Consider the following 14,731-nt stretch of genomic DNA (forward strand, 5'->3'; position numbering starts at 1 on the left):
AAAATGAGCAGCCGATATTAAGGGCTCAAGTAGAAGGCAAATGTTTTGAGAATGATGATGGCAACAAATGTACATATGTGCTTCACACAATGGATGTATGTATGGATTGTGATAAGAATTGTACAACCGCCCAATAAAATGATTTAAAAAAAAGAAACTCCAAACCACCTGTGACTGCGGGAGGAAGACGGGGTTTCTATTCCGAGAGGAAGACGGTGCTTTCTACTTCAGGCTCGGAAACTCACAGGGGCTGTTCTTCCCTGACCTATGAGGTCGCTAGGAGTTGGCATCCAGTGGTTAGCAATGAGTTTGTTTTTTGTTTATTAACCTAAAGGTTGGTAGCTCAAAACCACTCATAAGGACTACGGAAGAAATGCCTCAGGATGAGATTCAGTGTATATTTCAACCAAGAAACACATCTGGCGCTGTCCTGTGCTGTAATACACAGGGCCAGACTCAATAGGTGAGCAGTGGGTTGGGTTTGGACTTTTTTATTCACACATGAGGAACCAGACATGGAATTATATGTCTAGGTAAGAATCATATATTGAACTCACAAATACATAATGAACCTTTAATCTTTTGTCTTCAATTTCAGCACTCTTTCCAACCAACAGGTTTTCACCAGTATCCTCTCGATGCATTATTCATTTCCTCTTTCACCTTTGAAAGTAATGGTGAAGGCATGTCTGAAGTTTTATTTTTAATAATTATTTTATTCATAAAGGCATAATTACATTTATCAATAAACATCCATTCACATCTGGGTGTATGGTGTCGATTGGGAATATGGGAGGCATTTATCATGCACAGACATATTTTTCTTAATTTTATGGCTCACACTAACCCTTTGTCACTCGATCCTGCTTGGTCTTCTATTATTGATTTTGATTATTCTTACATTATTGGTAAATATGTTCAAGTAATTTAATCAGAATTTCTGGAAGAAAGTATATTCTCTCTTTGGTCTAGGATGGGTTTCTTCATTTATTCTAGCACACAAATTTAATTCTATTATAATTCCAAATATAAGTATCTAAAAAGCCAACGTGCTATGCAAAACCACACAAAAAAACAATGAGGTTAATGGAACATGGAATTATGGGTACAGACCCCAGGAAGTTCCTTGACAACACACAAAAAGATCGAAAACAGCAGAAAGTTTGGCACCTTTTCTGTAGTTAAGAAGATCACAATTATTATATTACTGCACACTGATTTACTCTTGACTCTTTTCAGCATTTCTGGGATGCAGGTTGGAAAGAGCTTGCAGTGAGTGCAGTCTATCATGTTGTTTCAGAGACCTTTGGAATTTATTTATTATTTGGAATTTGTCATAGTTTTCTCCATGGCTTGAAAATGTTGCCTCATAAACTGAAAAGAATAGATATTGTCAACTTTTATGGAGTGCTAGTTGACTGTTTATCCATTCAAAACTACGTTTCCAAAACTTTCCTCTATCATAGAGTCTGGGAAGCTAAAATATTCTGAGTCTCCCTTGTGGTTATAGATGGACATCTGATCTATGTTCAACCAAGCAGATGGATGTGAGTAAAAGAATGTTGATGCTGTTTTTCTCATCCCTTTCTTAATCTTGTTTGCAGTATGAAGCTGAGCATGGAGTTTTATGGGCTAGAGTTTAGCGTCGCACCCATTGCATCAAGCCAGTTCTGAGACCCTATATGGGGTTTCTGAGGCTGTAATTCTTTTTTAATAATCATTTTATTGGGGGCTCTTACAGCTCTTATAACAATCCATACATTAATTGTATTAAGCCCATTTCTACATATATTGCCATCATAATTTCCAAAACATTTTCTTTCTGCTTGAGTCCTTGTTATCAAATCCTCATTTTTCCCTCACCCCCTCAAACTCCCCCTCGTGAACCCTTGAAAAAGTATAAATTATGATTATTTTCACATCTTACACAGTGCACTATTTCCTTCACCTACATTTCTGTTGTTCATCCCCTTGAGGGGGTGGGTTATATGTCAATCACTGTAGTCCATTCCCCTTTTCCCTTCTTCTCCCACCACCTTCCCCCTACTTTCACGGTATCGCTACTTCCATTATTGTTCCTGAAGGGTTTATCTGTCCCGGATTCCATGTGTTGAGAGCTCTTACCTGTACCAGTGTACATTCTCTGGTGTAACCAGATTTTTAAGGTAGAACTGGGGTCATTATAGTGGGGTTGGGGGTAGGAAGAAGGATTAAAGAACTAAAGGCATGTTGCATGTTTCATAGGTGCTATACTTCACTCTGGCTGATTCTTCTATTCCTTGTGACCCTTCGGTGAGAGGATGTCCAATTGTCTACAGATAGGCATTCGGTCTCTGATTTCTGATCTGTCTACACGTCATGATCACACATGTGAGACTAATTCTTGGTCAGAGCAAAGTGTCCCCTCCCTTTCATGTGCAGTGGGAAAACTACTGACCTAGATGATAGAAGTCCAACACTTCATAGTGCCACCAGGGTAGAAAAATAGATGGAACCTTGTTGCTGGATGACACAGTTGAGCAACTTAACAACTGTGAGGAGTTCCTGGTTGGTGCAAATGGTTAAGTGCTGGATTAGTGGCTGAAAGTTTGGTAGTTCTAACGCACTGAGACATAGTCAATGATTTAACATGGCCTATCTAGCCATAATCCCTTATATGATATTTTATAAATTTTAGCCTCTGTGCCTATAGTTGTGATAACATTTTGGAAGGAGTTCTCTGCTATGCGAATGGGTAGGATTAATGTGGGTTGTATTCTGAGTCTCCACTTTAGTGTATAAACCAAATCACTACCTTCTGTTTCCTTGAATGCCTGATCTGCCGAATGATAAAAACCACATCTCCATCAAAGTCTCTGTGTATAAGAAGCATTTCAGAAGTGGAGAGTCTTCCTGGGATGGGGAAGGAAAGAAGAGAAACGTGTGGAGCACATTTGGGATCTCTGTCTGAAGTAGCAGAAGCAGCAGAGGCCAAGAACAAAGGTACCAGAAGCTGTGGCCCAGAATAAGCCCTGAATAAAAGCAAGGAGCCAGGCCAGGACCAGAGACTCAGGCAAGGTAACCATGAGATAGAACAGAAGATCAGTCCTGAGACTATGAAACTGTGAAGCAGAGCAGTCATAGGGCTTCTTGGCCCAAAGGACAGGGCAAAGGACCGAGGGACTGAGATGCCAATGACCAGAAAGAGATTTGGATGCAGGGAGAGGTGAGGTGCTGTTGTGAGTCAATGATTTTCCTTACTGTTGACTGAGCCTGACTTGTTATCTTTCCATATGCTGCCCGGTATTGTGGCGTTGGTTCATTTCCTTATCCTTTTCCGTCTCACAATTGTTATGTTTGAGCCCATTGTAGCAGTCGCTGTGTACACCTCGTTGAGGGTCTTTCTCATTTTCACTTCCCCTCTGCTCTATCAAAGTGATGTCCTTTTCCAGGCGCTGGCCTTTCCTGGTAACATACCCAAAGTACTTAAGACGAAGTCTCACCATTCTTGCTTCCAAGCTGCATGCTGGCTGACCTTCTTCCAAGACAGGTTTGTTGGTTATTTCCCTTGTACTTGCCAAAATCATAATTCAAATTCATTGATTCTTCTTCAGTCTTCCATATTCAATGACCAAATTTTACATGCAGATGAAGTAACTGGAAATACTATGGCTTGGGTCAGGCCCACCTGAGTCCTCAAAGTAACATCCTTGTTTTCCATCACTTTAAAGAGGTCTCATGCAGCAGATTTAGTGTGTGATTTGATCTCTTGACTGCTGCTTCCATGAGCATTGATTTTGGTTCCAAACAAGATGAAACCCTTGACAACTTCATCTTTTCTCCAGTTTCTGATGTTACCTTTTGATGCAATTGTGAAGATTTGGGCTTTCTTTACATTGAATGATAATCAAAGTGAAGGGAACAATCCTTAATCTTCATTTGTTAATGCTGTTACTCCTCCTGACTTTCAGCAAGGAAGGTTGTGTCATCTACATATGAAAGGTTGCTAATAAGCCTTCTTTCAATCCTGATGCTGTGTCCTTCTCCATAGTCCAGCTTCTCTAATTATTTGCTCAGTTTATTGATTGAGTAAGTATTATGAAAGAATACAACCCTGCTCCACATCTTTCTTCATTTTAACCATAGAGTGCTCCCTTGTTTTATGTCTCCCTTGTTCGTATGATTACCTGTTGATTCCTTTATAGGTTCTAGGTGAGCACGATAGAATGTACTGGAACATTCTACTCAAACTGTTATTCTAAGAACAGTTTATTATTATCCACACATACCCCATAAGTCCCTTTCATCATGAGTATTGACTGTGAGTTCTGTGAAGCCTTTGCTGTGAATTATCAAATGCAACAGAAAAGTAGACTGTTAGGAGAGGAGCAGTTGGTGCCATAATAGGTAATGGAGGATGGAGGCATGTTTGACCTCTGCCTTTGGGTGAAAGGGAAGTCAGAGGAAGTCAGATAAGCTACTGAGTGCTACTCAGTGCCATAGAGGGAGATAACCTTGGAAGAGAGTGTGAATATTTCCTTTCTCTTCCGTGAACAGCCACAATTGTGTAAGGAAATATATACCTTTGGCGGTTAATTGGTAGAAAACTAAACATTAGTAGTCTTATAGGATCCATCCTCAAAGGAACAAGATTACCTTTATTTGAGGGTTTGTAGATTTAATGGGGTCCCCATGTGCCAAACAGGCTTGATATCAACTAATAGTAACTCTATCTTACCTCATTCTTGTGCTCTTGTCCCTCCACACTGTTTTTTCTGGCTTGGGATAAATGGACTTCAGTTCAATTAGGCCAGTATTATCTTGTGTCTCTTATAGACACATTCCTAATTGGTGGAAAATTTGTTTAGTAATGTCACTTTAAGAAATCACATTTCCGCCCTTCCCTGATGTTTTCTGTCATAAGAAGTCTAATTAATTGTCATAATATTCTTAGCTTTCCTCGGTCCATTTTCACTATTTCTTCAAAGGAGAGTATATTTTGATAGTATTCATGAATTAAAGAAGAAATATGAATATGGAACAGGGCAGTCCTTTTCCTGTGTCTCGGCAGTATGACTCTTAGTCATGTGCTCATCCTAGTTGTAAAGGTTCTATGTTTGTAAGGGATCTAAAATTCTTTAGCAAATTTTTGGAACCAATGGCCTTTATCATAGAAAAGATTTTCAGGTTATGGGTTGTGCCAAATTGAACTTGAATAATATATATGCATTGTATTCTGAAATAATATAACTGAAATAACTGAAGGATGTATCCAAGCCTTGAGCTGCAGTTATGAAAGATTCTATTTTTCTTTCTTTTCCGCTGGAATTTCAATACTGTAGAAAGCATCATGAAGGTGATCTGAGTCTTAAAGTTTCCACTTAAAGAAACTTTCAACCTACTTTGGTGAGTGGTGAGTGGAGCCTTAAACTTGTGAGTGGCATCTAAGACACCACTAAAGGTCTCTTTAACTGGGGGAAAGAAGAGCCAGTAAAACCAAAGATTCAAGGAAACTATTGATCAAAAGGCCGAGTAGAACTTGTGAAACGTAGCTTCCAGCAGCTTTCAAGCCCTGAAAAGGTTGGAGATTATAGTCCACTCAGAGGCAACGTGGAAGAAAGACCGGCTATTTAATTTCCAAAAAACCTAGTCATTGAAAACTGCAGGAGCATGGTTGTGCCCTTGCACATGTGGCATCACCGTGAGCTGAATTTTAGTGAACTCTACTTGTTTCATCTTTTAGTTTAACTTGTTCCAGCGACTTAGTGCCAGCACCACATGGAGAAAGAGCCAGGAATATTCTCCCCATCTATTAGTGCACTGTTGTTTTCAGTTGTCAGTGATGCTTTTTTTGTATATGTGGAATCACTGCTCAAAATAGGTAAAGCACATGTGTCAAACAAGCTATGGTTTATCTTTCTCACAGTGTAAATGAAATCCTTTCTTGACAAACAGTCTATGAAAGTGACATTAACTCAGTTCCTTTACTTTCATGGCCTTCTGTGCTTAGACACTAATTTCTCAGTTTACTGGCACAAGGCAGGCTTTTCTTCTCCACATCTACAGAATGCCATGGTGATATGTCTGGAGGTTTCCCCACATTACCAGGAAATCTTCCAGGATCTACAATGGCACCTGTGATAATCTGTATTTTGACATGGAAATAATAAAAACAATTCCCCAACATTCCATTATTACTTTTTCCAAATACATATAATTAATCTTATGTTCCCCTTTAGAATGTTTTGACCTCTTTTTACTTCTAGTGAATCATAAAACTCATTAAGATATATAATTTATTGGATAAGTTCAAGTAGGATTACTACTAAAGGGACAGTGGTTGGGTTATTCTGCTTAGGGCTCTAATGCAAGTTAACTCAAGAATAGGTAAAGGATTTATTTTCCATGCTGAACCTGCAGAAAATTGAATTGAAATTATTTGATCACTAAAAGACAAATCTTGTATGAAACTATTATGAAAAATCAGGAAAATGATTTTTCACAGAAAGAAGCATGAGTTACTGTAGTTGGGAGAAAATGGGAATTTAAATAATTAACTAAAACATAGACACATATTAACTCAGGTGAGAGGGAGAGATAAGAAAAAGAAATGAAAATATATACTTTCATATTATATGATAGTACTCCTTAATTTTTAATTAGTGTTGAGGTTGAATAGAAAGTTAAAGGCAGGGATGAGTAGTTTGATAACTCAAGTTTTTTCGATTTGATTTTATCTCTAAAATATAAAGTCTAAAAGTAATACATGTACTTAATTCAAAAGGCTTTATGGGGATAAAATGAGCTAGTAGTTGTAAAATGCTTAAAGTAGTGCCTTGCACAGAGTATATGCTATGTAAGATAAAGTGGTTAATTTGAATCAAATTTGCAACAATTGGGCGAATAGGAATTTCAACCTAGGACAGTTGGGCTATACAATGTGTGCCTTTTATGCAATAGTATACCTTATATTATATCGTTTAAACTCAAGTCACTTTGTGGAGACATCAATACCCAATCTAAGCACCTTCTGGAAACCCACTCTGAGTTCCTGGGTCCTAAGGGCATAGACCATGGGGTTAAGTGCTGGGGGTATGACATTGTGTAGCACATTGAGGAGAACAGGAATGAGCGGAACCCTTCTCCCTGCCAGGTGGGTGACATTTAATACAACAATAGTTGTATAGAAAAAGAGGATGAGGATGAGGTGGGAGCTGCAGGTACTGAGGGCCTTTGATGTTGCTTCAGCCGAGTTCAGTTTCAGGACTGAGCGAAGAATCAAAGTATAGGAAACAAAGACCAGACACATGTCACTCCCTAAGACAACCCATGCCAAGGTTAATTGGTAGAACCTGTTAATGGTTATGTCATCACAGGCCAAACTGGTGACTCCCAAGTTAGAGCACAGGCAGTGCTCGATCTTGTTCCTCGAGCAGTAGTGTCTCTGGGCAGCCAGTACAGGCACTGGGATGGTCAACAGACCATTCCTGAGCACCATGGACAGTGTAGCTTTGACTACAAAAGTGTCAGTCACAATGGAAGGGTATTGAAGAGGATAACAAATGGCTACATATCTATCCACAGCCATGCAGAGGAAGATTCCTGACTCCATGCATATAAAAATGTGGAGGGCATAAATCTGAGTGAAGCATTCAGGGAGGCTGATGGACTTGGCATCAAACCAGAAGATGGCCAGCACCTTGGGGATGATGGTGGTGGACAGTCCAATGTCCACTATAGCCAAGACATAAAGGAATTGATACATGGGCTGGTGCAGGGCAGGCTCATGGTGGATAGTGATCAAGATGAGGACATTGGCGCCTACAGCTAAGAGGTAGAGCAGGACCAGTGGTGGGGAGAGCCAGTGTTGCCATTCATGAATGCCGGGGAATCCCAACAGGATGAACTCAGACACTTGAAATCTTGAACTATTGGCTGTGTTCATGGTGGTATCCATATTGTGAGAAGTCTTCCTCTCAGCATATGCCTTTGAATTAAGGAGAAAAGAAAATAATGCTTTAGTTAGCTCAAGTGAAGACCAAAATATGTATATGTAACTTATTCATTTTAGACAATTCTCTTTCAACTCCCTTTAAGTGCCTGGAACCCACTACCATCTAATCAATTCTAACTCATAGTGACGTTACACGACAGAGAACTACCTCCTAGGGTTCCCAAGTCTTTAAATCTTTTAAAGGCTGCAGAGTGACTGGTGGAACCAAGCCACTGATTACTGACTGGTAGCTCACTGACTGAACAACTAGCCACCAAGGGCCCATATACAACTCCCCTTGGAAGACTTTAATACCTAATTATTTTTCAAATCGTTCTTTTTTGTGTGTGCTATTCTATAATTTGTGGGTCGGAATTCTCATATTTAAAATTAGTATTATAAATTAATATATCAGTATAGTATAACTGACTATATAGTGATACCAGATATAAGAAACTAGACGTGAAAAACAAAGACAAAACAAAGCAGCAAAAAACGAAACTAGAAGTGATAAGGTTTTTCCAAAGCAATTTTCTGATCACCAACCCCCAAGCCCCAGGAACAGGCCCTAAAACCAGACATTAAGAAAAAAAAATTGTTGGGCTGTGCAAATTTTCACCAATATCCTTCAGATATGATATTTGTTTCCTCTTCTAATTTTAAAATAATGGTGAAGGCATCTTTGAAATTATGGTTTTAACCAATCAATTTATATTTTAAATATAAAAGGAATGAAATTGAACAAATTTCCGTTCACTTTCTGAACTTTCTATGGTGTCGATTGGAAATATGGAAGGTATTTATAATATGCAAACATATTTATCTTAATTATATGACTCTCACTTGATCCCTTGATCACATTTGTCCTACATTATTGATTATGATTTTGATCATTTTTGGTATGTATATTAAAGTAATTTAATCAGAATGTGTACTTTAAAAAATACTCTTTAGGAATCTTTGTAGATCTGAGAATTAATTTTTGACAAGTATCTATGAATAATACCTTGGAGATCTTATACTATGAGTATTGCTTGTTAAATATCTAGGCATAAATATTTTCTTTTCCAAATCTCTTCCTTAGCTTCAATTAGTAGCATTGTACTACTGAAGCTCCAGCTCTCAACCCCTCTGACTATGCCATTTGTTAACTACAGTAAGCATATACTCCCCATGAAACATAGAACTAGAAGACAAAAGTATGAAAAAAGCACTGGAGGTTAAAATAGCACCAACCAAAGATAACGATGCTTAGTACTTTAAAACTTTTAATTTTCAAGATTTCCCTGGTGTTTTTTCCTTTTACACGTTTGAAATTTCATGTAAATAGACTTTTCAATTCTGTCCTTTTGTTTAACATAGTCTACAAGAATTTCCCAATATGTTTTGACAATCTTTACAAACATCATTTTGTAGGATGGAATTAGATATCATCATATGGTTTTATAACATATTCCCAAATTTATTTTGGTTTTTCATTAAATTCAGGTATAGGGAGACTTCCTTTCAGGTACTTTGGACTTGTTGTCAGGAGACCAGGCCCTGGAGAAGGGCATCATGATTGCTAAGGCAGAGAGGCAGAAAAAAAAGAGGAAGGCCTTTGACAAGAGAGATCGATACAGTGGCTGGACTGATGGTCTCAACATAAGAACAATTGTGAGGATGCTGCAGGACAGGACAGTGATTCGTTCTGTTGTACATATTGTCCCTATGAGCTGGAAGCAATTGGGCAGCATCTATCAAAAAAACCCCAAAGAAACCCAAACTTGATGTAATTGTATTTCTTTTATTATTTTGTCTAGTCTATCATTCACTTGGTAAACTTTGTCAATTTTGAAAATATTTCCATAGTTACTTTCTTGTCATTTTCTAGATAGACAAAAACATTGCTAACAAATGAGATATATTCCTTTATGTCTCATATAAGTGGTTAGAAATTAATGACAAGCCTACAGCACTTAAAAAACAAACAACCCACTGAGAAGATGAGCAAAAGACCTGAACAGAAGTTTAACAAGGGTGGAAATCTGAAAGACCAATAATCATATGAGAATATGTTCCTGATCATTAGCCACAAGGGAAATGCAAATTAAACTAACTATGTGAGATCACCTAACACCCTCAAAGATAGCCCATTTCAAAAAATCAGAAAGCAACAAGGCTGGAGGGGGTGAGGTAAGATAGGAACTCTCATCCATTTCTAGTGGTCCTGCAGGTGTGTGGAACCACTAAGGAAATCGATCTGTGAATACCTAAAACAAATGGAAATGATCCAGCAAACCCCCTACTGGGCATAGACCCAGAAGAAGTAATTAAGAGACCAAGACCAGACATCTGTGTTCCAATGTTCATATCGAGGCACAGTTCACAATGACGAAGAATTGGAAACAATCTAAATTTCTATCAACTGATGAGTGAATGAAAAACCCTACTATATACATACAATGGAGTACCACACAGCCCGAAAAAGCAGTGACAAATGCATGAAGCACATTGTCTCATGAGAAGAGTTGGAGGAAATTATGCTAAGCAAAGTTAGCCAAGCACAAAGGGACAAGTACAACAGGAGTCCACTGAGGTAAGCTCAAAAAACACAAGGGGCATAGAGGATAAGCTGAAAAATGCATAATTCCCGGGTCAAGGTCCAGGCACCTTGTCAGAGGTCAGACCCAACTGAGGGATGCATACAGCAGCCAACTAAAATGGAGGGTGGGGAGGAAAGATGAGGGTGGTGGGGGAACAGGGCACTAATCTACCTACAGAGAGGGGATTGTTTATGTCTCCACAGGAAAGAGAAAGAGGGACAAGATCTCATCATGGAGTGCCAAGCCTTGAGGGCAACATATTGGCACGGAGCAAGAACTAACAGAGAGGATGATGGGGCCGGGCCCAAGCTGAGCTATGTTGACCCCTCCCCAGAAGAATGTAATACAGAGGACAACATTGAAGATATAGCCCAGGGAGAGAGCTGAATTTTCCAGACCACATGGGAGCAAATTAAGAGAGAAAGATTGGGAGAGTGGACCTCATTGTGGCTCACCAAGCCCTGAGGATGACATCCCTGCTTGGAGTAGGGCCTGCCCTACCCTGAGACAGGACGTCGCCTCACTGACCCACAACGCTATGGAGGACAGCACTGGAAATACAGTGCAGATCATGTGCCTAGTCTGCATTCCTCCTCCCCCAAGTTGCCCTCCCCCCCAGCCCACCGCCACAAACACACACAAACAGCAGAGTGAAACAGAAAGGGAGTACAACAGGGCAGCAAGGAGAGCAAAGTAATGAGTCTCTGAGGAATCCCAAAATAGACTTCTGACTTGGGGGGCAAGGCCTGGTCCCTCATCAGACCCAATAGGAATGCCTTTATAAGTATCAGCAGACAGACCTGGACTATGTATAAGCTTTTTGTTTTTCTTTCTTTCTTTTCTTTTTCTCTATGCCTATCTATATAGATAGACAGAATAAACAATCCTGAGGAGAAAACAATGGGACTAGTGATTCTTGGGGAACATGGGAGTAAAGGAGGTGGGGAGGGGGTGTGGGGACAACTCAGGGACAAGGGAACAATAATGGACCTAGAACTGAAAACCTGGTGGGGTTTGATCAAGTGCAATGTATCTGACGAATTGCTGAGAGTCAAATGGAGCGTGAGCATGATAGTGGGACAGGCGGAAGGTGAAAGGAAATAGAGGAAAGAACTAGGAGACAAAGGCCATTTATAGAGGTATAGGTATAGGCATGTATTTATGTAAATATATTCATTTATATTATATAGGTCAATGTACACATAATTATATGTTAAGTGTTAAGATAGCAGATGGATTTGGGGCCTCTATTCTAGGCCTCCCTAAACCCAAGCACTCTGATACTCACCTTCTTGATAGGATTGCTGAAGAAAAAATGGGTGCATATGTAAATGTGGAGTCTTAAAGGCTTGGAGTTAAACAATGGCCATCTAGCAGGGAAGCAACAAAGCTCACATGGAAGACGAATACCAGGCTGTGGGAGCACAAGGTGTTGCCAGGATCAGGGATCATGTATCAAAGGATCCAAAACAAATCATATGGATGTGAATGAAGGGTGTCAGAATGGAGACCCAAACCCATCTGTAGGTAACTGGACATCTTCTGACAAAAGGGTCACAAGAAGGGACAATCCAGCCAGGGTTCATTACAGCACCAAGGAGACACACAACATTCCTCTAGTTCTTGAATGCTTCCTCCCCTGTGCTGTAATGACCCAGTCCTACCTTACAAATTCCGCTTGACCAAAGTACTTACATTGGTACAGATAAGAGCTCTCAACACATGGAATCTAGGAGAGATATACCCTTCAGGAACAGTAGTGGGAGTAGCGATACTATAAGTGAAGGGAGGGAGTGGGGAAGGGGAGGAAGGGGGAGCCGATCACAAGGTTGGATATATTACCCTCCCCACCCAGGGTATGAATGATAGAAAGGTGGGTGAAGGGAGACAACAGACGGTGTAAGATACGAAATAACAGAGGGTGGGGGAGGGAGGGGAAAAAAGAGGAGCTGATACCAAGGGCTCAAGTAGAAAGAAAATGTTTTGGAAATGATGATGGCAACATATGTACAAGTGTGCTTGCTACATGTGAATTATGGATTGTTATAAAATCTGTAAGAACCTCCAATAAAATGATTAATAAAAAAGAAATTAATGATAAATATAAGATCATTATGATTGCATAGGTATTTAATGTTTTCATTACATTTCATGATAATCAAGGTAGAATTCACTTTAAGTATGCATTTTTACCCCAAATACTTTTTTGGGGGGCTCTCATGTCTCTTATCACAATCGATACATTCACCTAGTGTGTCAAGCACCTTTTCACATTTGCCACCATCATCATGTTCAAAGCATTCTCTTTCCACTTGAGCCCCTGATATTGGCTCCCCAGTTCTTCCTCCCCCCCACGCCTCTCCCTCATGAACCTTTGATCAGTTATTGATTATTATAACAGTGATTCTGGAAGTTCCTTTTTTATTTTGAGCAAGTTGGAGGTAGAAGTTATTATCCTAGATACTGTGGTTTATCACTTATTCACAGAATTTTTACCGAGCATCCCTTATGTCCTGTTTTACTGAGAGTCCCTTATGGACTCTTCTTTGTTCTGTGAATAATTTTCTTTGTTGTTGTTTTGTTTGCAGTCTTCTGACTGGAAATTCCAATTTTCTCCAGTGTGATCATGCTAGAGTCAGAGCCTATATCTTTTCTCCTCTATCATCTCTCCTGTTCCCTACGGATGTGAAGAGACTGAGAGAAGGAATGCACTGAATGTGTGCAATCAAATAAGAAAAGCCAAACGAGGGAGTCAAAGATAAGGCAATAAGCAAATTCAGAGGCCAGGACAGAATTCTAGGAACGTGAACCATATCCATCCTCTCACCTCTCAGGAAGCAAGTCAGAGATGTACTTACTTATTCCGGACGCAGTGTGAGGAGGATCTCTGGTTAGTGCTGCCCTCTCTTCTACTCTCCTGGGCTGGTGCATAGTCTTTTCTTGTTCAGACCAGATCAGTGGCTTTGCTTGCTTGGAGTCTGGGCTCTTGTATATATCAGATCCTTCAGATGCCCTGGTTCTGTTGTGCTGCTCTCTAGTCCCTCTCCAGTCTATTTCAAGAATTCTCTAAGGTCTAATAGCCTTATATTATACTTATTGTTTATTCAAAGGTCTTCTGGGATTAGATCTAATCAACCCTGCTCCCAGTTGCCCACCAGATGGATAGCTTTGCGTTCCAGGCTACTTGGGCTTAATTCATCCCCTTTCTATTGAAAAATATCCATCACTTAAGGCAGATTCTTAAGTCTATATAATTCACAATGTATCTTTAACATCTCCGGATTATCCCCATGTTAGAATTTCTCTCAGCATCCTTTAAGCAGTAAAAGCTAGTGTTCTTGTTCCATGTAGCCTGTATTCCAATCATGATGCTATAGAACTTTTTTGTTGTTATTTTATAAATTCTTTGGATCATGAATTAATAAAGGACACAGTGTGAATGACTTGGTTCTGTTCTATACTCTCTGTGGCCTAAGCTTGTAAGACTCAAGTAGTCGGGCTCTTCAAATGGCTAAGGGCTGCAATAACCAATGTGTCATCCGTCACATGGATGGCTCAGGGTCTGCCATGTTTCTAAGGTTGAGTTCATCTGGGACTGTCAATTAAAGACAGATGCATGAACACTTCACATGACTGTGCACAGGATGGTAGCTGGCTTTTGAGAGGCAACACTCTGGAGGAAGGATTCAAATAGCATTCCAAGAGAATCAGGTGGATACTTCATGGATTTTCTGGCCTATAATTCTGACACATTCTATTCATTGTAAGTGCATCACAGGGACAAGTCTAGCTTCAACCTCTTACATGGAGAACTGGCCATGTTGCTTTGTGGAAGAATTTGTGGAATGAGAGATGGTCCTCTGGTCCTTTTTGGAAAATACAGTGTATCATACCCAGTGAGATTTGAAGGGCGGAGAGATAAATGGCTTGGTGAGCCTCGCCTTTCTTGTCTCTTGCTCTTTGATCATTGGACCAGTGTGCGGCTGGCTGCCTTGGTTGTTCTGTTCCTCAATTTACAGGCTACAGTACCTGTGGGAATCCTAGCCTGTGGACTGTGTCACTGTAAGTTGAGGTCCCTTTAAGACCACATGATTTAAATTTACATCTCTTGAGATGGGGACTGACAGTTGGTGACCTGGCTGACAATTGGTGACCTGCCTTGCTGTATTGCTGC

General features: G+C 39.9%; 1 protein-coding gene and 1 pseudogene across 1 annotated transcript; both read right to left on the reverse strand.

The window, feature by feature from the left end:
- Nucleotides 1-6,970: 6,970 nt before the first annotated feature.
- On the reverse strand, nucleotides 6,971-7,936 carry LOC101645600 (olfactory receptor 688-like). The gene has a single exon (XM_004717120.1). It carries the CDS (start codon nucleotides 7,934-7,936, stop codon nucleotides 6,971-6,973), a length of 966 nt encoding a protein of 321 aa, XP_004717177.1.
- A 5,752-nt stretch (nucleotides 7,937-13,688) lies between these two features.
- Nucleotides 13,689-14,731, reverse strand: part of LOC101645280 — a 10,078-nt pseudogene continuing 9,035 nt past the window's right edge.

Source organism: Echinops telfairi, unplaced genomic scaffold (genome assembly GCF_000313985.2).
Source record: "Echinops telfairi isolate 266 unplaced genomic scaffold, ASM31398v2 ScPeMD7_41;HRSCAF=154, whole genome shotgun sequence".
Taxonomy (NCBI): domain Eukaryota; kingdom Metazoa; phylum Chordata; class Mammalia; order Afrosoricida; family Tenrecidae; genus Echinops; species Echinops telfairi.